Here is a 20,545-nt window from a genome sequence, read left to right on the forward strand (position 1 = left end):
AAATTTCAGGACATCTCAATAATATTCGGAATGCAAGGTTCAAATGGCTTAGAATATGTATTCTTGTAAGCCATTAAATCATAATAATCATTTATCATTGATGCAACATTAATCATGTATGCAGTGCATACCTTTTGAGCGTGACTGCAAGGGATACCAAATTGAGTCAACTTGCCGCGTGAACATTCTCGGTTCATAATTTTGACAATATGGGTATTGAGTCCATGTCCATTCTGATGTCTTGTAACAACCGATGTAGACTGTTGAAACTAATGGTATTTGGTGACGTATGCTCACCATAATTTTGTTGCCAACGTATGAACATCTTGTATGCAAAATTCATCCACAGTTGGTTGCTGGTCAACTTTACACTACTCTTTGCAAACCTCTCACGAAAATAGTAAACAGTACGTTGAAGCGTCAACTCAGCTATTACTGTCAATGGTAGGCGGCGAGCCCTTTTCAATACTCCGTTGATGCATTCTGACATGTTGGTCATCAAAATACCGCATCTCCATCCACCATCATGAGATGCTATCCATTTTTCCTTATTAATCTGGTCTAAGAATTCAAATGCGGTTAGTTTTTGGCTCTTTATCTCTTCCAAAATTTGATTGAATTTTCTGATTTGATATTAGAGTCAACTCTCCAAGAAAGATCCTTCAACACGACCTTTTCTAAACGACTATTGATATTAGACACACATGCCTCAAGCAATACCGGTGCACGCCATGAGGTGGCATAAAATCCGAACTTTCACGTACTGCTTTAATGATACTAGTATGATGGTCAGAAATAAGACACATCCCACGTTGTCCCGTTATAACATGCCTGCTCAATTTCTAATTCCAAAATAAATATGATTCTTCATCGACAATTGTAGCAGTACCTATTGATTTCCATCAATGGCAGTAACAATCAACATTTTATACTAGTACTTTGTGTATAAATGGGTCTCATCTACACTAATAAGTTTGCGATAGTATTGGAACCCTTTGATACATGGTTTGAACGCCCAAAAGACGTATCCTAGCACATATGCACCAGTTGACGGTTGGAAGGCTTTGTGTTCCCATTCAATAATAGTTCCTGGATTAAATTTTTGGAAAGCTCCCATGTATTTAGATAGCTTTCGAACTGAGTTATCCCATATGCCGTAAATAATTTTACGTGCCATCATTAAATTGTATTATACCTTTTGGTATGGTATATCGTATTCTGTATGGTCTTTCACAGTTGGATGACATGCTTTATTCTTTATGACGGGTTGCATTTCACATGTCCTAAAAGTAAAGAAGCAACATAAACTCTATCTAGATTACCATGTTCGAGGGCCTTATCATTCAATATACATGTATGGTTCTCCCCATATTTGCTTATTATTCACCTTCTGATTTTTGTTTTAAAATTCCTCGCAGCGCCCATCTACACCACATATCTGGAACCTGCAGCACATGCAATAATCACTAGGTGGCATAAACGATATGACATGATTGTACAAAGGCCATCCATTTTCAATAGAAGAGAAACATAATGAGGGTATTGGGAATGGTACTACAACAGAACACAAAATTTTGTGCCATCATCTACCGACAGATATGTGAAAAGCGGGTAGCAACCTGGAGACGCACCTATGTTGCAAGTTGTGGTATGTTATATAATATCACATACTTGAGTTCAAATATTTTTTTTTACAACACAACATTCATTGTTTTTCTACAATTTTCAAGCGGAAGAGGTGAATGCCCTTGAAGCTTTAAGTCAATCTAGACCACTAAATATTGAAGGGCATAGTCAATTGGTGCACAGCTTTGAACACAACTTACATATTTTCAAGGAAGCCATAACCCATTAATCACAACAAATTGCTTTGCCATCCGATATAGCTGGTCCTTCTATAGTGCATACACCTCAAGATTATTACGTGCCTCAACTGCCTCAAGATTACTACATGCCTCAACCGCCTCAAGATTAGTACATCCCTCAACCGCCTCAAGATTAGTACATCCCTCAATCGCCTCAAGATTATTACGTCCCTCAATCACATCAAGATGATTGGTTCAATCAGCTTCATATATGTCAACCCAAACAGAAGATTATTCTTCACAAGTACATCTTGACCTTAACCTTGAAATTAATCAACCATATGCACCAGGATACAACATTTCACCAATTTCATTTGCATCCTTTAGTGCATATCGTGATAATGTGGAGTTTAGTTCTACAACAACATCAATTGGTTAGACATTAATTTCGATGGCGATATAATGAGGCACAAAACGAGCAAATGCAAAATATAAGTGAGGAAATAGGAAGATCTCAGTGTCAAAGCCATAGACGCAATTGTGGAACGGGTAGACATTTTTGACATTTGCAACTGTATAGTTCATGTATTTTTCACAATTGTATTAAAAAATATTACATTTATATAGTTAATCGTATTTTTTAAATTAATATAATTTTAATATTATAATTTTTAAATTTTAATATGTTATTAAAAATTAATTTTATATAAAATAAAATTAAATGAAAAAAAAAAACATCGTGGATCCAGTCCACGACAGGCCAATTCTTTAAAAAAAAAAAAAAAAACTTTTTAAACTCGATATATGTGACTGGTTATATTTTCATTATATATTTTATTTAAAATATTTTTATATAAATTTTGTAATAATAAAGAAATAATTAACGGTGATTTGGCAACAGGAGGGTTCTCCTCGTGACCCACACCACACCACACACATATTCCCCACCATCAAATGCGAGGTGCATGTGTGAAACCGGGTTTAGTTGGAGCCACCTATCAACACCACACCACCTCTGCTACACCATAATCACCCCTCCCCTCGCATCTCTATATATATAATATGGATTCTCAAAATACACCATCCCAATTACAAACAACACACAGCCATATGAGACAGAAGACACACCTCTCATCCTCTCTTTTCTATCATCATTATCTCCATCCATCTTTCATATTTCAAATTAATGCATCCTTTTCTTTTTACACCTTTTTCACTTTATTAATATCTTTTCTTCATAACGACAAAAATATTACTTATACAAATTAAGATCAATTTTGAAAAATATAAATTATTGGTTTTATTATAAAAAAATAATTTACTCCTTTAAAATGAAATTCATTGCATTTCCTCCCCTTTACTAATCATCATTATCTTGGACCATATATATATAAATAAATAATTAAAAATTCCCAATTAAAAGGCTTTAGCCAACCCCAACCTCATCAACCCAACCATGCTTCCACCCACTCCACTCTCCCTTTTCTGTGCTATTCTCCTTTGCTTACCCCTTGCCCTCATCTTCACTTTTACAGATTCCACCTCCTCCGCCACCACTTCTCCTCTCCCCATCACCTCCGCCACCATTAATCTAACTGAAACAAATCCACACCCCTCCTTATTCTTACCTCCAACTACACCTCTACTAAAACCCCAAATCAAGAACCAAACCACCGCTAACGCAACCCTCCCCCCGCTCACTCAACTACCTCTGGATGAAGAAGATGACGTGTCACTGTTCAGACTTGCTTCCCGGGTCGACCCCACCCCCAAACCCGTCAAGAAACTCGCCTTCATGTTCTTGACCACTTCCCCACTCCCATTTGCACCTCTTTGGGAGCTCTTCTTCGCACGCGCCCCCAAGAATTTGTATAACATTTACGTGCATGCCCACCCCAGCGTCAACTACACCATGTTTGGCGGCGTGTTCAACGGCCGAGTCATCCCGTCCAAGCCCACCCGCCGCCACACCCCTACTCTAATTGCGGCGGCGCGTAGGTTGCTAGCGCACGCGCTACTCCACGACCAGTCTAACTCGATGTTTGCGCTGCTCTCCCCATCTTGCATCCCCTTACATCCCTTTAACTACACGTATAGGACTTTAATAAAGTCAAGGAGAAGTTTCATCGAGATACTAAAAGATGAGCCGGGAGCGTACGACAGATGGGCGGCGCGTGGGGAAGAAGCGATGCTCCCGGAGGTGAAGTATGAGGATTTCCGGATCGGGTCCCAGTTTTGGGTGCTAAAGCGTAAGCATGCAAGGATTGTGGTGGGTGAGAGAAGGGTATGGTCAAAGATGAAGCTGCCGTGCCTGCGTGATTACACGTGTTACCCGGAGGAGCATTATTTCGCTACGGTGCTGAGCATGGTGGACCCGCGGGGGTGCATACCGTGCACCCTGACCCACGTGGATTGGAACGGGGGGCACGGGGGCCACCCGCGAATGTACGTGGGCAGTGAAGTGGGTGGGGAGCTGATCCAGAGGCTAAGAAAGAGCAGGCCCAGATATGGTGATGAAATATCATCAAGTGGGAAGAGAAGACATGAAGACCCGTTTATGTTTGCGAGAAAGTTCTCTGCAGGGTCAGTGCACCGATTGATGAGTATAGCGAATGAGGTGATATTGAAAGAATGATGGGTGGGTGGGTGGGTGGTAATAATAATTTGGAAGAAATGATGATTGTAATTGTAATAAAAAAGGAAAAGAGAGGTGAATGGGAATGGCATGGCGGGACAAACCCCTGCCTTGGTTTTCTTTCTATTTCAACATGGAATCCATTTGGGTCCTCTCCTCTCCTCTTTTTAGACCCAAAAAAGAAAGAAAGGGTACATAAAGAATTAAGGAATACATGTATTTTTTTGGCAATTATTTGTTTATACCTCTAATGGCTCAATGCATAGATACATATATATTTTATTTGGGAGTGGAGTGGGACCCCACCTGTTCGCCCCACATATTTTGGTGAGGAGGAGTTGGGCTACGTAGTTGGATAAGTCAATTTTATCCAGTGTTGGATTTGAGAAAATCAAATCAGCACTTAACATTTGATGCTATCAGAAAATGGGGTTTGGGTTCATTTAGATTAAAGACTAGTAAAATAAGTGCAAGTGAGTAAACGAAGAATGTTATTCTTTGTTTTTTTTTGTACCAAAAAGAGATTGACATTATAGTAAAACTTTAATTACAAATTTAGAGTGTTTTTTTTTAGCTAAAATTGTCGCATGAAGGTGAAAATGTAGTATCAAGGTAAAATATGTTTTCTCCTGCTGAAGAATTTATCTATTTATAAGCAACCATTATAAATATGCGGATTCGATAGGGATTATCGGGGATTTGGTGAAGCATGATTTCAAAATGGTTAGATAAGGTTAAGTACCCCGCAAATTAATCGGTCATCTTGTAGCAGTTTGTGGATCCGCAATCTTCGGGAGAAATTGGAACCTGCTTTGGATGAGTGTATTTTTAGGACAAGAATCCCAATTTTGGATTCTCGACAGACTGGTTGAAGTGACATCTTCCTCCAGTCGAAGTTCAAACTTTTAAGCTTTAAAAATTACTTTTGATTGGTTGCATCACGTGTCCCTGAGTAGGCGACTAGTTTTTATCTGATTCTGTAAGGTATCTCCTCAAGAAGTCCTGCGTGAATGCTAGTTATGCCATGGGCTTTGACTTTGGTCGGGGGATTTTAGGTTCTTCAAGAACTAATTTATTTTTTTGGAGTGCTCTATCCAAATTGGGCTTCATAGGGGTATTTATTTAGACTCTTGTGATGTTTTACTTTTTTTTTCTTTAAATTATTTGAAACTCTTTGAATCAGTTTATTTATTTATTTTTTGTATTAATATTATTTGACTTAATAAAAAAATTTCAAACCATAGTTGTGAAATAATATTATATAGTGGGAAGTCTGTATGAAGTAAAAAAAATTATTAATTTGAAGAATAGTTTTTGGTTTTATAGAAATGAAGGAAAGAAAGTGAAAAAGGCAACTGAAGAAAGTGTTATTTCATATAATTGCATGTTAAGAGAAAGAAGACAACATAATATGTGAAACAGCGTAGACTAGTAATATACAACTCTGGCTTCCGACATCCGACGGTCCTCATTCTCCCGGATCCCAATCCTCCATTTAAATCCACCTCTTAATTTTTTTGCTTTTTTTTTTTGTTTAATTTTTATACCTTTTCTTCTCTCTCAAAGCTCGCAGCAAATCTAGAGAGAGAGAGAGAAGAGAGAGAGTCCGGTGGCCATTGCAATTCCCCTCCACCGTCAAACATTTACACACACACATAAAACACACACTGTACCATCATCAGGTCTGTAAAGCTCGGCTCATTTTCTTATCAATTGTTTCTCTGGGAGCCAATATCTCAAGGTCTTGTTTCTTCTGGAAGAAACATTCATATTTTCCATTACCAGTTCCAGATCTAAGTGTTTTATTATTTCCAAGGTGAATATATTGCAAATCCATTTCTACTATTCATCGCTTTTCAGCAAAGAGTCTGGAATGAGCTCTTCTTTCGTTTTTTTTTTTTTGAAAGAAAAAATCATTATCACCTTCTCATCATTTTACTTTATTTCCCAACTATTGCTTCATTAAATTCTTCCAACTTCTTTTCTGCCATGATTTCTTGCTGAAGTACTACATGTCATGCATACTAATTGAGTTGTTGGAATTCCTAGTGTAGGATATAAAAGTAGAGCGAGTTCAAGCCATGGCCCCGAGCACAATACGCAAGGCGATTGGGGCGGTGAAGGATCAGACCAGCATCGGGATCGCGAAAGTTGCGAGCAATATGGCGCCCGAGCTGGAAGTTGCAATAGTCAAAGCTACCAGCCACGACGACGACCCCGCCTCTGAGAAGTATATTAGGGAGATTCTTCATTTGACCTCTTATTCTCGTGGATATGTTAGCGCGTGTGTTGTTGCGGTGTCCAAACGATTGGGAAAAACCCGTGATTGGATAGTCGCCCTCAAGTGTTTGATGCTCATTCACCGCTTGCTCAACGATGGCGATCCTGTTTTCCAGCAGGAGATTATGCGTGCTACTAGGAGGGGGACCAGGCTGTTGAATTTATCTGATTTTCGTGATGAAGCACATTCAAATTCATGGGATCACTCGGCTTTTGTGAGGACTTATGCCTTGTACTTGGATCAGAGGCTTGAGTTGATGGTTTATGAGCGGAAGCAGAGCGGAAATGGAGGTGAAATTGAGAGGTTTGGGGGTAGTAGAGATGATAGATATAATTATCGATCACCTCCAGGATCAAACCGGGGCTATGATTATGATTACAATGAGCATCGTGGTGAGCCTGGTTATGGAATGCGGAGATCAAGGTCATCCGGTGATGTGACAGACTCGACAATGGAGAGGAAAGATGTTACACCGCTCAGGGAAATGAATCCCGAGAGGATTTTTGGGAAGATGGGTCATCTGCAGAGGCTGTTGGATCGGTTTTTGTCTTGTCGGCCAACGGGCTTGGCAAAGAATGAGAGGATGATTCTAGTTGCGCTGTATGCAATCATTAAGGAGAGTTTCAAGTTGTATGCTGATGTTTGTGAGGTCTTGGCCGTGCTTCTGGATAAGTTCTTCGATATGGAGTATCAAGATTGTGTGAAGGCTTTTGATGCATATGCTAGCGCAGCGAAGCAAATCGATGAGCTGGTAAGCTTCTATAATTGGTGCAAGGATATTGGTGTGGCTAGGTCTTCGGAGTATCCAGAAGTGCAGAGGATCACCAGCAAATTACTGGAGACTTTGGAGGAGTTTGTGAGGGATAGGGCAAAGGCAATGAAGAGTCCTGAAAGGAAGGAAGAGACCAAGCCAGCCCCCCAGGAGGAGGAGCCAGTGCCAGATATGAATGAAATTAAGGCATTGCCACCTCCTGAGGACTATAATCCCCCCCCACCACCTGAGCCTGAACCTCCGAAGCTTGCCATTCAGGAGACTGGGGATTTGTTGGATTTGAGAGATGAAGGAGTGACTGCTGATGACCAAGGTAATAAGTTGGCTCTGGCGTTGTTTGCTGGAACGGTCGCAAACAACGGGAATGGCTTGTGGGAAGCTTTCCCTTCGAATGGAGAACCAGAGGTGACTTCTGCTTGGCAGAATCCGGCTGCAGAGATGGGCAAGGCTGATTGGGAATTGGCTCTGGTTGAGTCTGCCAGTCATTTGTCCAAGCAAAAAGCTACTATGGGTGGTGGACTTGATCCTTTATTGTTGAATGGCATGTATGATCAGGGGATGGTTAGGCAGCATGTCAGCACTGCCCAGTTAAGTGGTGGTAGTGCCAGCAGTGTGGCATTGCCGGGTCCTGGAGCCAGTAAAACTCCTGTGTTGGCACTACCTGCACCCGATGGAACAGTCCAGACAGTTGGGCAAGATCCATTTGCCGCGTCTTTAAGCATTCCCCCTCCTCCATACGTGCAGATGGCTGATATGGAGAAGAAGCAGCAATTGCTGGTGCAGGAGCAGATTGTATGGCAACAGTATGCGAGAGACGGCATGCAAGGCCAAGCTAGTTTGGCCAAGATTAGCACAGGTGGATACTATGCTCCAGGTGTACAGCCTGTGATGCCTTATGGAATGCCACCAGTTAATGGAGTTGGAATACCGCCCGCTGGGTATTACCATGCTCCTTACTGATTCTTTGGTAAATTTCTCTAATACATTAGATTATTTTTTGTTTTGATTTTGTATTCCACTGTACTTGTATGTGATTTTAGCTTGCAATTTATCATGAATATGGGGAAGAGGGAATGAGGAAGAGAGAAAATGAGCTGAAGAGGCTAGGGATTGTGGAGGATTTTGATGTTTGGGGGGGACTCTGTAATCCACTTTATTGTGTCTCTTTCACTTTTGTAATATTATTTGGGATTTTCATGATTTGTGCTGATATGGTGCTTGTTTTAGAACATTAAATTGATATCTTTCGATATGGCGTTGTGTCTCACTTGATTCACAGTGCTTGTTGTATATTGAACATAGACTATAACCATTTCCTATCAATCCATGCTTATGTGGTCGGCATCTGAAGCTATTCGTGAATATGAACTTTTGCTTCTTTTGTTACGGAAGTTTGAGGGTTTATTTACATGTGGTAGTAACCATACTTTTACGCCTGGAAGAATCAATATTTTTCGTATGGTTTCTTAATGAAACATTAGGAATTGTGACCCTTTTTTTTATATTATTATTGTTATAGGAATTGTGACCTTGTTCAGATAAAATTGAGTCAGCTTCCAAGTTCTTCATGGCTGATTTAGCAGTGGCTTGATTTTATTTTCGATCAGGACGGACTAGATTATAATGGATAAACACAATGCTGAATTAGTCTAAAACCCATTATTAGCCTTGAAAGTGACCTTGTCTTGATCAGGTAGTTAAGAATGAGCTTCTATTTTGGATTTCCTCACCAACTTGACCATACTTCAATTAGAAAATCCAGTTTCTGTCTCGATCCAACTTAAGAGCTGCCAAAATGTCTGATTCAATTCTTTATATGTTATAACATCTTGATCCGAAGTGACTTGTGGGACTGTCTTTCAGGCCTTGGTTTGATTAGACCATTTAGCAGGTGTAGAATCCCATTCAAATCATGTCCCGATCACATAATTCAAGAAAAGTGGATTCTTGACATGTAACTTTCTGGTTTTCCTTGATTGTCGACTTTCTTTCCAGTCCCCCCTCCCTCCTTTTTCTTTTTTATGTTATCACCCCATTTCAGATTCGGCTTCGCGGTTGTTCCTGGGTTGGCATCTTTTCACGAACTTTTTGAGTTGGGGTACCATTATTGAATGGATATGGACTTCACGCCACGCATCTGCCAAAGCTTTTGCTTTTGGAGATTTGTTGTACAGTGCAATTGTTCTGTCATATTCTCAATCTAGGGAAGCTTCTCCAAAACCTGACCAAACCGCCCGTTGCTCTCCTTCTTATTCCATTTTTTTCTTTGAAAAAGTTTGTCCTGGTGTTGCACTTAGGTGCTATTTGCTTCTAGGAAGTGTATAGCAAAGCTCACTAATAAATGTCAGAGTCAAAATATTAGTTGAAGTATTGATATTTGTTTACGCTTACGTAGGCGAACTAACCTATGAAATGTCACACTTTAGCTGTTGTTCACAAGTCAAAATAAAAAATTTCCCGCAAAATTAGATCAAATTTAATAAAGTAGCTTAGCTGCCCTAACCTTCTTTTTTCTTTTTAATGTGGCTATCATTTTCAAGTGAGGTGAAATTGCTTTTCGAACAAAGCAAAAGTCCACCAACTTAAGCTCCAAATGCTGTTCTGTTCACCTAATATACAGAAACCATTTATAGTTGTCAAATAGTTATTAAAATGAAATGTGGATGGATGGCAAGTGTGGGGGACAGGTCAGCTAGCCCACCCCCTTCACGTGCTACTAGTGTCTAATATTCATTTACTTTCTTGTGGTACTTGAATTTTTCAATTTGTTTTTCGTATCAATTCTTATAATTTTGGTTCGGTGGTTGATGAATCAGACCAAATAAAGAAAACATAGGACTAGCAGAAGAACTGTATTTAATCTATTTCTTGCCTCAGTTGAAGAGCTTGAATGACGGAAATAAAGTGAGCACTTTGTCCATCAGTTTTGACATAAATATTACATGCAAACAACATTAGCAAAAACCAAACCAAGATACCATTAATCTTTCCCAGAGTGAATTCTCATGTGGCCCGCCTCTTTCTTTGTTTGCCACAGATAGAAAACCGAACATATTATCAGTACTCCTGCTGCACATCCAATGGATATCCCCAGAATTTTTCCCACACGCCTTTTGTTGCTCTTGGATGAATCCTTGAACTCAGTAACTACAGAAAGTTATGAAAAGATCAGTTTTGGGCATTTCAGGACTTGGATGCAGTGGGTGAATCACAAGGAACGCAGGAAATTTCACAAACCTTGAGAGACGTGTATGGCCGAGACTAAAGGACCATATGTGCTTTGGAAGGGAATGCAACAGGTCCCTTTTCCAGCCCACAAGAGATGAATGTCCATCACTGTGTTGGTAACGTTTGCCTCGAATGTCTTGATCAGCGCTCTCTTGGATCCTCCAGCTTCATTTAGTATATTGAAATCTTGAACTACTTTTACACCCTTCATCAGTTACAAAAATATTTACTCAGCTGAATTGGAAATCTTGAATGATCAGCGGATATAGAACATAGCATGAAAAATAAACTGTGTAACTTCATTTCATGCTCTCCTCACAATGGTATGGCACAAAATATGAAGGCATCAAAAATCAATACGAATACCTGAATGTAGACATCAAATACACGTCGACCTAGAGCTTTCCAAGAAGTGGGATCATCCATCATCTGTATCTCAGCAAAGTGGAGCTCAACTCGGTATACACCATTCTCCAATCCAAGGCCATAGTACCGCATTGAGCTTGGTGATATCCTAGCTGTTTTATAAAGTTCAGAATCCAAAGTCCCTGTGATTTGAGAGTCCGTCTGAGCTGTATACTGAGGTCCATTCGGGTTGGAAATGAAAACTCCAGTGCTGCTAACCGCCCATCGATTGTTGGTGCTTGTGTACAATGAGGCTGCTCCTAGCTGTTCTGAGTCATCATCAAATTTGATGCCATCTGCAGCCGCTTGTTCCGTTCCTCCACTGTTGATAGAAAATGAAGCTACAAGAAGATTTGTAAGTATATAAGTTCCTACAAGCAGCTTAAGTATAGATAAAGTCATATTTTCATCTTAATGTAAAGATCTCATCTACTTATTCTTCCCATTCTTTATTTGCAAAAGTGTTGATCTTCAACAACTCTTGACGGAGAGGAAACCTGTACTTACTGGATGGACCTTTAGTTCTGCACTCTGTATTGCCTTGAAGGCAATGTAACATACTGGACGCCTTTCTGCAACCAAGTGGTAAATGAGGATGGTCAACGTAACTATCACAGAAATTTACCCACAGTACTGCAGCTGGGACTGTTGATATTGTTGGTTACTTACTCGTTATTCAAATTGACATCGTTAATGGAAGTTCCAACTACATTTCTGCACCCAAATAAGTGTATTGAAGTCATTGATCAAATTCAACTACAGTTCCAGATCGGCAACTGTGTGGAAATGGACTCGACTTACACTGATATATCTTTTCGATCAAGAGGGACATTCCCCGTGAGAGGATTGAACGACACGTCTCTGCATAGTATAAATTTGCATTAAAGTATACAGAGGGAAAGAGTTAATGATGATTGCATGTTCTGCAATCATTGTTAAAACCGTATCTCAGTTTGGGGCTTACAAGGCAACAAGTGAAGAAGTTATAACATCAGAAGGTAGATCACCATCCAGGTTATTACTTCCAAGATATCTGAAAGCAGGATAGAGATGGTATGTTGATTGTTGAGATATTGATGAATACACGTCATCGTAAATAAGTAATGGCTCACTCACAGGTACTGTAACGATGGAAATGTTTTGAATGAAGCTGGAATTTGACCTGTCAACTTGTTGAAGCTGAGGTCCCTGTAATTCCACATATAACAAATTAAATTGATCAACCTGAAAGTGGATTCAGCGAAACATCTGCACAAAATTTAACTGAAAAACGTACAAGATTTTCAGGTTGGGCAACGTGCTTAATCGGTTTGGAATTTGGCCTCGAATTCCACAGTTTCTCAACGATCTGTCCGAGGAAGTATAAGTGTAAGAAAAGAAATGTATCGTAAAATCAGATGCTCAACATGCAGAGTTGTTTCGAGAGCTTACAATATGGAGAGACTCGACAAATTCTCTAAGAAATCCAGAGAACTATCACTTGGACCAAGATCACTAATTCTCCTGGAATGTCAAAACAAAAAAAGCATAACGAGAATGCAAAAGCTAGCTACAGATTAACTCCAACTGCATGTGTGCAAATAATGAAGTACAACAATATTTATCCGGATATAAACCTATATAAGATTCAGGAGAAGTTATAGAAATCCGTACAAGTCCTCCAGTTTGGTTAGAGAAGCAAAGCTGCTTGGAATCGGGCCCTCGAGATTTGTTCCTTCCAGTCTCCTATTAACAAGAATAATAGTTATTTCAGAACTCAAGCAACAATAACTGAAAACTAGATCCCTTATACTATAATGTAATATGACAGACAAAGGTCGTACATACAGGACTTTGAGATTAGTAAAAGTTCCCAAGAATTCTGGAATCTTTCCACGGAAACGATTATCAGATGCCCATCTGAAAAAACAAACATCACCTAGTCAATTTACCTAATTCAACCATAATACTTGCAGAGCATACAGAGATAAGTTTGTTTTTTGAGAAAAAGTACAGTATCTGGAGGGATTTCAAGTTTGATAATTCTTGTGGAATTGGCCCACTCACCCCGCTACTATCAATGTACCTGAAAGAAGATCAAGAGAGGCAATAAAACATAGATGATGCAGCAAGATCCCAATAAAAGTACTCTTCTCGACTTGTATGCATTCTAGTAGCCTATATTTGAAATGGGAAGTACCGAGATGAGGAAAATGACAGATAAATACTCACAGCTGGTGTAAGGAGGTTAAGTTTCCGAGCTGAGGAGGCAGCCTCCCTTGCAAATTGTTTGAGCTAACACTTCTGCGTTATGATAATAAAGTAGATGAATGATGCATTACTAGGATGTGAAGGAACAGGAAAAGGATTAGATGAATAGCAAAAGAAAAGAAAATAGCAAGCTATGTATCAGCTTATATAGCTTACAGGGAGAGCAACTTGGTTAGGTTGCCGAGCTCCGCAGGAACTGGACCTGTGAAATTGTTAGTGCCCAAGGCCCTGCATTTTCAATTCCTCAACAGTAAATTTGCTTGTTTCAAAAGACCAAAGAGAACACAATTACACTTGAAAGTTCAAGAAAGCTCATAGTATTGAGTCGTGAGATTCCGAACGATACAAGTATTCCATTTTCAACAGCTGTCCAATCTCTGGTGGGATGGATCCATTTAACACATTCTGATTCAAATTCCTTCATCATAGAATCAGACCATAAAATCAACCAATTGGCCTACGAAAGATGAGAAAAATGCTCAAAGGAACTGCAATCACTTACAAGTCGCTCAATTCTGTCAGCAGAAACAATTCTTGAGGGATTTCACCAGAGATATCTAAGGCATATATTTTTCTGAATCACATGATGATTGAACACCAGTCTCAGCATAAAAGCAGATAAAGGAACAAGTAGCAAGAGTAGGTAAAAAAATAACTAACAAGTGAGTAATGTGGCAGATAGTATCTGAACAGTCGCAGGCAATTCTTGGATTAGCAGTCTCAGGAGCCCAGGTAGCATTTGGGGTGCAGGGATCAACACTTAAATTCAGCTTGCTTCTTAGATTCCAATGATCAATTATCTTGTTTATAGCATCCACTGAATTGGCAAACCTAAACATAAATCATTCCAAGTAGTAATCTAATTTTCAAGTTTGGCAGCATGAAGCATCACACACCTTCACGGGGTTCAGTTTTTGGCTGTGCAGCAACAGTTTCAAGCATCCAAATTACAAGCAAAGAGAAACTCAAAACCCCCATTTCACAAGCTGATCCAAGAGAACGACACACACAGCTCTTACAAACTGAAAGAGGTGAAGTAGTTGTCCTGTTAAAAACTGGGAGATATTTGGACATCTTGGAAGATAACAACAAAAGCAAAAAGCCAAAGCCATTCAATTTCTTGACTTTCTTATTCCTCAAAGTCTACTTCACTCTGATAATATATATACATATATATGAAACAACAAATGAAGCTACGGAAATAGACTTTTTTGCTTTCTTTGACTTGTACTATTACTCACCCACCATACTACGTACGTTCATTTATGTTCTTTTCATTCTAATATTATTCTTTTTTGTCCCCTTTTATTCTTACTTATTACACTCATATACAACCAATTGGTCTTCCTTAAAATGATGTTGCTGCCGTCTATACCATATTTTAAATGTAGCCCCAATTGTTCCTTCCTTTCTTTTTCTACCAATAAACAATGACAAAAGCAACTAGACCTTGTGGAGTAGTGTTGGTAAGCACAGTTAGAAAAATGCAAGCAATTGCATTCAAGTGGCAAAGATATATGAGATTTTAGTCTACTATCTTGAGCAATTTTGGTTGATGATGTCTTAAACTAGCGATCAAAATTGAATCTTTACGTGTGACTACGTATTATAATTTATTTAATTAGTCTTTGGTGTATTGATTAATGATGGATTTAATATATTGCTTATTTTACTGAAATATATAATTAATGTAATTACTGCTTTTGTCCAAAATGAAACCAATTCAAAACATGGTTTTTATGTCCAAGAATTGAATATTACAAATTCAAATGAGAAACTTAATTATGCACAAACAAATAATAGCTACAGATTTGGTGACTAACTAATAATTGGCATAGATGTTAAAATATTTAATATAAAGAGAAGAATAAGTAATTAGTTTTTAGCAAATGAAACTACATTGACTAGAAAAATTACTTTACAAATATATAAACTAATTCCCAAACTTTTTGCTCCACTACTACTTCCCAAAGCCAAAGCTTTTCGTCAGTTGTAAAAGTCGAATTTTTCATTTTTTCTTCCAAACTATGGAAACGCATTCAAAGAGCAGCTCGATTCTGCCAATGGCGTCGGCTGATCCTCCGGCGCAAGAGGAAGGCAAGTTCTTCAAAGGATCCGCCATGACTAGGAGGGGCGCTTATGCCGCCATCTTTTACATGACTTGTGCTGGTACTTGGTTAAAATTCTTCAAATTATTTTTTTATTACTTTGAGACGGAATTTGGCTTCGTTTGTTTACATGGATTTCTTTTTCTGGTGAAAGGATGTTGCTTGAGAAGCCGTTTTTGGTTTTCACTTTTTTTTTTTTGCTGGTTTTGAGTTTGTTGATATTTATATTTTTTAGGCCCATTCTGAGACGATTGGACGTTGAAATTCAAGAAAATCGTTGCCTTAGTGTTGGCTTCCGCATATATTGGTCTCAGTAAAGTTTAAAGTTTTTGAATTCTCTGTTTTCTAGTAACATATAAGTTTCTGGAATTGATTCGTGAAATTTAAAGCATCAATCTTTGGCGGGTGTTTGTTTAATATTAGCATGGCTGTAGTCCATGTCAGGCAAATAAAAAATTATTTGTTGTGATTAAAAGATTAAATTTTTCCTCATTTAGGTGTGCTGGTGGACGATAAAATAAATAAAAAGAAATTATTAATTATCTGGTATGCATGAGTCGGACTTAAATAGTACTTGCTAGCTGCAGAGGGTATGAGGCCTTCTAAACATTGAAGCTTAATTTTGGAGCTAAAGGCGCAGTGAATATGTTGAATCTGTGGATTGACTCTGATAATCTCCAGTTTACTCTATATTTTCATTTGTTTTTTCTTTTATTTTTTCCCTGTCTTTTTCTTTTCCAACTTGTTGTCCCATCCCCTGGTTCTTAGAGCTTAGCAGACCACTGCTAAATGCTAAACATGTTCTCTCATGGTAGTTTTTTTTATTACAACTCAGGAAAAACCAACTCTTTTCATTGTAAATATGATATAACTTTACTTGGCATCACCTTATAGGCTCTTGCTATTTAGTCCCGTCACTGATTGTGCTTCATTAGAACATAGATTGCCTGAGTGGTTGACATCAATACTCTCACCAACATGTACAGAAACATGAATAGACTTCAATTTTGCAGTGCTCTTGGTGATGTTCAATAAGGCTGCTCTTTCTTCATACAATTTCCCATGCGCCAACGTCATCACTCTTTGTCAGGTACTATCACCAAACCTTAACGGGTGAGTGGCATATATCGGACACTACATAGAACAAAAGCATAGAATAAAAGAATGTATCAAGATATTATCACAGTTTATCTTATATTTCGAGTAGGCGTAGGTGCTTTTGGTTTTTACCAGGTATTGACAAGTCTTGATTGGGTTTACGTAATAATGACAATTTAATGCTCCTCAATTAAAGTCCTAATCTTTTGGTAGAGACAGGATGGCTCTTCATTATTTGCTATTATTTTATAAAGTTCAATCCTACTTGTGTTGGTAGTTCATGTTGCTATAACTTCAAGTCGTATTTAAAACTCGAGGGATTGTTATAGTCATACCAAAGGAGGTTCGGTTGTTGGTTGTCCTTCTCTTGCCTCTTAATGACAAGAGAAACTAGGTGCCTCTGTTGTGTCTAGTTTTTTATTGAATATCAATCACAGATTTGTATTTTCTATGCTCTCAGGATTGATTTTCTCATTGATGTATTTGCTGCAGATGATAAGTTCATGCAGTTTTCTTTATGTACTGCGACGCCTAAAGCTCATTTCATTTAGTACAAATGAATCATTAGCCCTGAATGATAGTTCGAAGATGTTGGTATCAGTAAAGACATTGATCAACACTTCACCGCTCTCTCTAACCTATTTGCTTTACATGGTAATACCTTTTGCCAGTCAGTGATTTTGGCTTTTTCCTGTTGTAAGTTGCAAGTTTCTTCACCCAACTTTTTTTTTCCCATCACCTGTTATCTTGGTTTCTTTGAAAGCTAGCCTCTATGGAGTCGGTTCGGGGTGTAAATGTACCTATGTACACAACCTTAAGGAGAACGACAGTTGTATTTACTATGATACTCGAGTATGTCCTCGTGAGGCAAAGGTACACGCGTCCTATTCTTGGAAGGTAAGCATCTTTTTTATTATACTGACATTTTCATGCATAAGCAGACATTTCCATTGACCAGTACATTGCTACAGTAATTCTAATTACATTCCAAACAGACAAACTTACAGTGATAAGTAAAAGCACTAATATAAACTACTGAAAGTATTAAGTATGTTTAACATTTTAATCCTGTTGCAGATAGGCCATGTAGCTAAATGGAGTATATGCTCTAATTATAAATTATCGAAGAACAAAATTGTGTTGGAGAATTAATAGATAACTGATGGAAAACTTATTATGGGCATAGTGAAAGGAAGCATGTAACTGGATTGATGCCTGGAAAATATTGATTTGCAGCCTCATCTTTGTTGCTTTCTCCTTTATATTTGGACCTTTTCTTTTCTAGAACTCTTTCATCACCAGTGGATTTCAAACAGGAGCAGCAGGAGTGCTTGCAATTATATGTTTACCTTTCCTTAGATTGGCTGATGAATAATTTAGATGTTGCCAGTGTGGCATTAATTGTGTTAGGTGCTTTTATTGCGGGAGTCCGGGACTTGTCATTTGACTCCTACAGCTATCTGGTTGTTTTTGTATCTAACATCTCCACCGCAGTATACCTCACAACCATAGCTCGCATTGGTATTCTTCTTCCATCTTTGTCTATCATGTTTGCTTGCAACTTCATAACTATGAGGCTGATATATGATTTACCCAGGCAAATCTAGTGGGCTCAGTAGCTTTGGTCTAATGTGGTGCAACGGCAAGTAATCCTATCTTTATGTTTTCCCTCTCTTAGAACATTTATCTGATAGTTGTTTCTGATCCCCTGTTTTTTTCTTTTTCTGGCTACAGGAATATTTTGCGGTCCCATTTTACTGATCTCAACCATTTTCCGAGGTGACTTGGAGAGGATCAAGAATTTTCCATATTTGACATCTCCCGGTTTCCTGGTAACATTTGGTGAACCTTGATATTCACTTCAAACTTGATACCCATATACCATTGTTTTTTGGTTTCCTGCTGAAAGTGGATCAGCATATTATATTGCTATCTTGTTTTCAAGTGAAATATCTGTAATAAATTTGTTTTGCTTAGATTTGTGTGTTGCACTTTGTTGCCAACTTGTCTGATATTTCAGGTGGTATTGCTTTTGTCCTGCATCCTGGCTTTTTTCCTGAATTATAGTATATTCCTCAACACAACTCTGAATTCCGCACTCACACAGACAATATGTGGAAATCTGAAGGTTTGTTCAAAAATGCTTACCTTTCCTCCCAGTGTTTAGTTTCACATAAACTGCCCAGCTGAACTGCAATTGTATAGTTACTGCTCATATTTGCAATGAACCTAGAGATCAAGGCATTGGTCCTAGATAAATGGTTCTGAATTTATAAACTTTGTCACAATCCTTTTCTTCTTTGACTGCAATTGTGAAATTGAATATTCAATTCTCTAGCAAAAAATCTTACACGTCATTATTAACTGCATGATTTTGCAAGATCTGCAGTGAGATCACTTTAACAAATATCATCACTTGTGTTGTGGTCGTAAATATATGAGGTGGTGAAGTGAGACATATGTTGCGGTGTTTTCGATTCATTTTCATGGAAAAGAAAATTTAATTTATTGCCTTCAAATCTTGTTGTCAATTTTGATGTTGCTAATAGCACCAGTTATGCCCGTCTCATGCTTAGCACAGTTCCCACTGCCCCCACATTTTGTGGTTGAGGTCCTCCGATGCTCATTATAGGCATTTAGCTCAAGGGTTTAGATTCTTGTATGCAATGTGATGAGTTACGAGTTTGCCTATTCATGGTGTTTGTGCAGGACTTTTTCACGGTTGCACTCGGATGGATAATTTTCGGTGGGCTGCCGTTTGATTTAGTAAGTGCATTCCTATTCTGTTGTATTATATGAGTACAAGTGGTGCCTTGTATTCGGATTCTTGCAAGCTTGAGCCTTTGTAATTTGGTTGCAGTTGAATGTCACCGGGCAACTCATCGGCTTCATTGGCTCAGCGATGTATGCCTACTATAAGCTTATCGGAAAATGACCAGATTTTGTTAATCCGACAGTCAATTGATGTGATTGCCTGAAGAGTCTGAGGTGTTTTTTATATGCGGTGATGGGAAGTCCATTAAGTTATTAGGTTCCAGAATCAGAATGCAGTGTGATAGCTGCTTCAATTAGCAACTCTTTACCATTTACTTGAGACTGACTTCATTTGCTCTTTAGTTAAAAAAATCAAAATTTTGAGACTATACACCAACACTCCATGGCATAGCAGAAATTTTGTCCTCATCTTACTGCATTCTCCATATCTTTAATCTCTTAGTTATTGATAAGGTAAAAAAAACTAAGTATATTGATTGGAGATTGAATTATTAAAAAATAGAAATTGTATGTAAAAGAAGTGAGAAGCAGATAAAAATCTTCATTCACAAAATAAACCCTCTTCAAAGAATTGTTTCTTTCAACAGAAAAAATTAGAGCCCATATGCGGCGAGTGGTGATTATTGGTATTGGTTTTGTGGCCCAAATCCAATGTAACATTTGGTATTTGCAGCGCGCCATAAAAGTCACGTGCATGAGAGGTTTTGATTCCGCTCCAACCAAATTTAACAGTCATGAGCGAGAAGAGGAGGAGGGCAAGCTAGGCCTGGCAACGAGTCGAGTTCGACTCTGTAACTTTGAGCTCGAGCTCAACGAGCTAGCTGAGGTGGAGCTCGAGCTCGACACTGCATTCTGGAGCTCGGTTTCTCGAGCTAAATAGGAAGAGAAACAGAACATATTTGACAGAACTCATTCCATTTATTTGACACAAAGCAAGGAAAATCTTAGCAAGCAACAGGCACAAATATGTAATCTGATGCAACTACGGTGCGAGCAATTGATCAACAGAGAAGAACTACCTGGAAGCCGCACTCATTGCTGTCCTCATTGTCGACTTGCCTTTCTTGTTCCCGCGAATTTGGGGGCTAGGGTTCTAAGAGATGGGTTTGGCCGTTTGGGGAAGAAATAAGAGAGGGGAAAGAATGGAGGTAGAAAGAGAAAGAGAGAAAGAAAAAGGAAGAAGTAGGG

At 38.6% G+C, this 20,545-nt stretch overlaps 4 protein-coding genes across 8 annotated transcripts; 3 read left to right on the top strand and 1 right to left on the bottom strand.

The window, feature by feature from the left end:
* Window positions 1-2,929: 2,929 nt before the first annotated feature.
* On the top strand, window positions 2,930-4,671 carry LOC105164574 (Core-2/I-branching beta-1,6-N-acetylglucosaminyltransferase family protein). Its single transcript, XM_011083254.3, has one exon. The coding sequence runs from the start codon at window positions 3,262-3,264 to the stop codon at window positions 4,438-4,440; it is 1,179 nt and encodes a 392-aa protein (XP_011081556.2). The 5' UTR covers window positions 2,930-3,261; the 3' UTR covers window positions 4,441-4,671.
* A 1,297-nt stretch (window positions 4,672-5,968) lies between these two features.
* LOC105164572 (putative clathrin assembly protein At2g25430) lies at window positions 5,969-8,703 on the top strand. Of its 5 annotated transcripts, none has more exons than XM_011083251.3 (2): window positions 5,969-6,122; window positions 6,495-8,703. In XM_011083251.3, exon 2 carries the CDS (start codon window positions 6,522-6,524, stop codon window positions 8,451-8,453), a length of 1,932 nt encoding a protein of 643 aa, XP_011081553.1. In that variant the 5' UTR covers window positions 5,969-6,122; window positions 6,495-6,521; the 3' UTR covers window positions 8,454-8,703. The 5 variants fall into 5 exon arrangements, with proteins under 5 accessions (XP_011081553.1, XP_011081552.1, XP_011081550.1 ...); XM_011083250.3 differs by having other exon boundaries at window positions 5,979-6,181; XM_011083248.3 differs by having other exon boundaries at window positions 5,980-6,256; window positions 6,490-8,703.
* A 1,629-nt stretch (window positions 8,704-10,332) lies between these two features.
* Window positions 10,333-14,512, bottom strand: LOC105164573 (uncharacterized). Its single transcript, XM_011083253.3, has 19 exons — window positions 14,273-14,512; window positions 14,037-14,193; window positions 13,879-13,950; window positions 13,723-13,794; window positions 13,533-13,604; window positions 13,338-13,409; window positions 13,120-13,191; window positions 12,954-13,025; window positions 12,780-12,851; window positions 12,558-12,629; window positions 12,403-12,474; window positions 12,243-12,314; window positions 12,091-12,159; window positions 11,928-11,987; window positions 11,796-11,840; window positions 11,634-11,698; window positions 11,088-11,467; window positions 10,731-10,926; window positions 10,333-10,640 (listed from the first exon to the last, which is right to left on the bottom strand). Exons 1-19 carry the CDS (start codon window positions 14,448-14,450, stop codon window positions 10,474-10,476), a joined length of 2,037 nt encoding a protein of 678 aa, XP_011081555.1. The 5' UTR covers window positions 14,451-14,512; the 3' UTR covers window positions 10,333-10,473.
* Window positions 14,513-15,325: 813 nt separating this feature from the next.
* LOC105164571 (UDP-N-acetylglucosamine transporter UGNT1) lies at window positions 15,326-19,727 on the top strand. Its single transcript, XM_011083245.3, has 10 exons — window positions 15,326-15,545; window positions 16,498-16,574; window positions 17,075-17,236; window positions 17,346-17,479; window positions 17,973-18,103; window positions 18,180-18,224; window positions 18,317-18,414; window positions 18,603-18,710; window positions 19,292-19,348; window positions 19,443-19,727. Exons 1-10 carry the CDS (start codon window positions 15,404-15,406, stop codon window positions 19,515-19,517), a joined length of 1,029 nt encoding a protein of 342 aa, XP_011081547.1. The 5' UTR covers window positions 15,326-15,403; the 3' UTR covers window positions 19,518-19,727.
* The last annotated feature ends 818 nt before the right edge of the window (window positions 19,728-20,545 follow it).

The sequence above is a fragment of the Sesamum indicum genome, linkage group LG6, assembly GCF_026168435.1.
Source record: "Sesamum indicum cultivar Baizhima isolate 11 linkage group LG6, ASM2616843v1, whole genome shotgun sequence".
In the NCBI taxonomy this organism is placed as follows: domain Eukaryota; kingdom Viridiplantae; phylum Streptophyta; class Magnoliopsida; order Lamiales; family Pedaliaceae; genus Sesamum; species Sesamum indicum.

Coding starts and splice junctions, on each gene's coding strand:
- LOC105164573 (XM_011083253.3), bottom strand. CDS start 14,450: ATGTCCAAATATCTCCCAGTTTTTAACAGGACAACTACTTCACCTCTT. Junction 12,315..12,402: donor TTGCCCAACCTGAAAATCTT/GTACGTTTTTCA, acceptor GTGGAATTACAG/GGACCTCAGCTTCAACAAGT. Junction 11,699..11,795: donor GATGTCAATTTGAATAACGA/GTAAGTAACCAA, acceptor ACTTGGTTGCAG/AAAGGCGTCCAGTATGTTAC.
- LOC105164574 (XM_011083254.3), top strand. CDS start 3,262: ATGCTTCCACCCACTCCACTCTCCCTTTTCTGTGCTATTCTCCTTTGC.
- LOC105164572 (XM_011083251.3), top strand. CDS start 6,522: ATGGCCCCGAGCACAATACGCAAGGCGATTGGGGCGGTGAAGGATCAG.
- LOC105164571 (XM_011083245.3), top strand. CDS start 15,404: ATGGAAACGCATTCAAAGAGCAGCTCGATTCTGCCAATGGCGTCGGCT. Junction 16,575..17,074: donor ACGTCATCACTCTTTGTCAG/GTACTATCACCA, acceptor TATTTGCTGCAG/ATGATAAGTTCATGCAGTTT. Junction 18,104..18,179: donor CACAACCATAGCTCGCATTG/GTATTCTTCTTC, acceptor TGATTTACCCAG/GCAAATCTAGTGGGCTCAGT.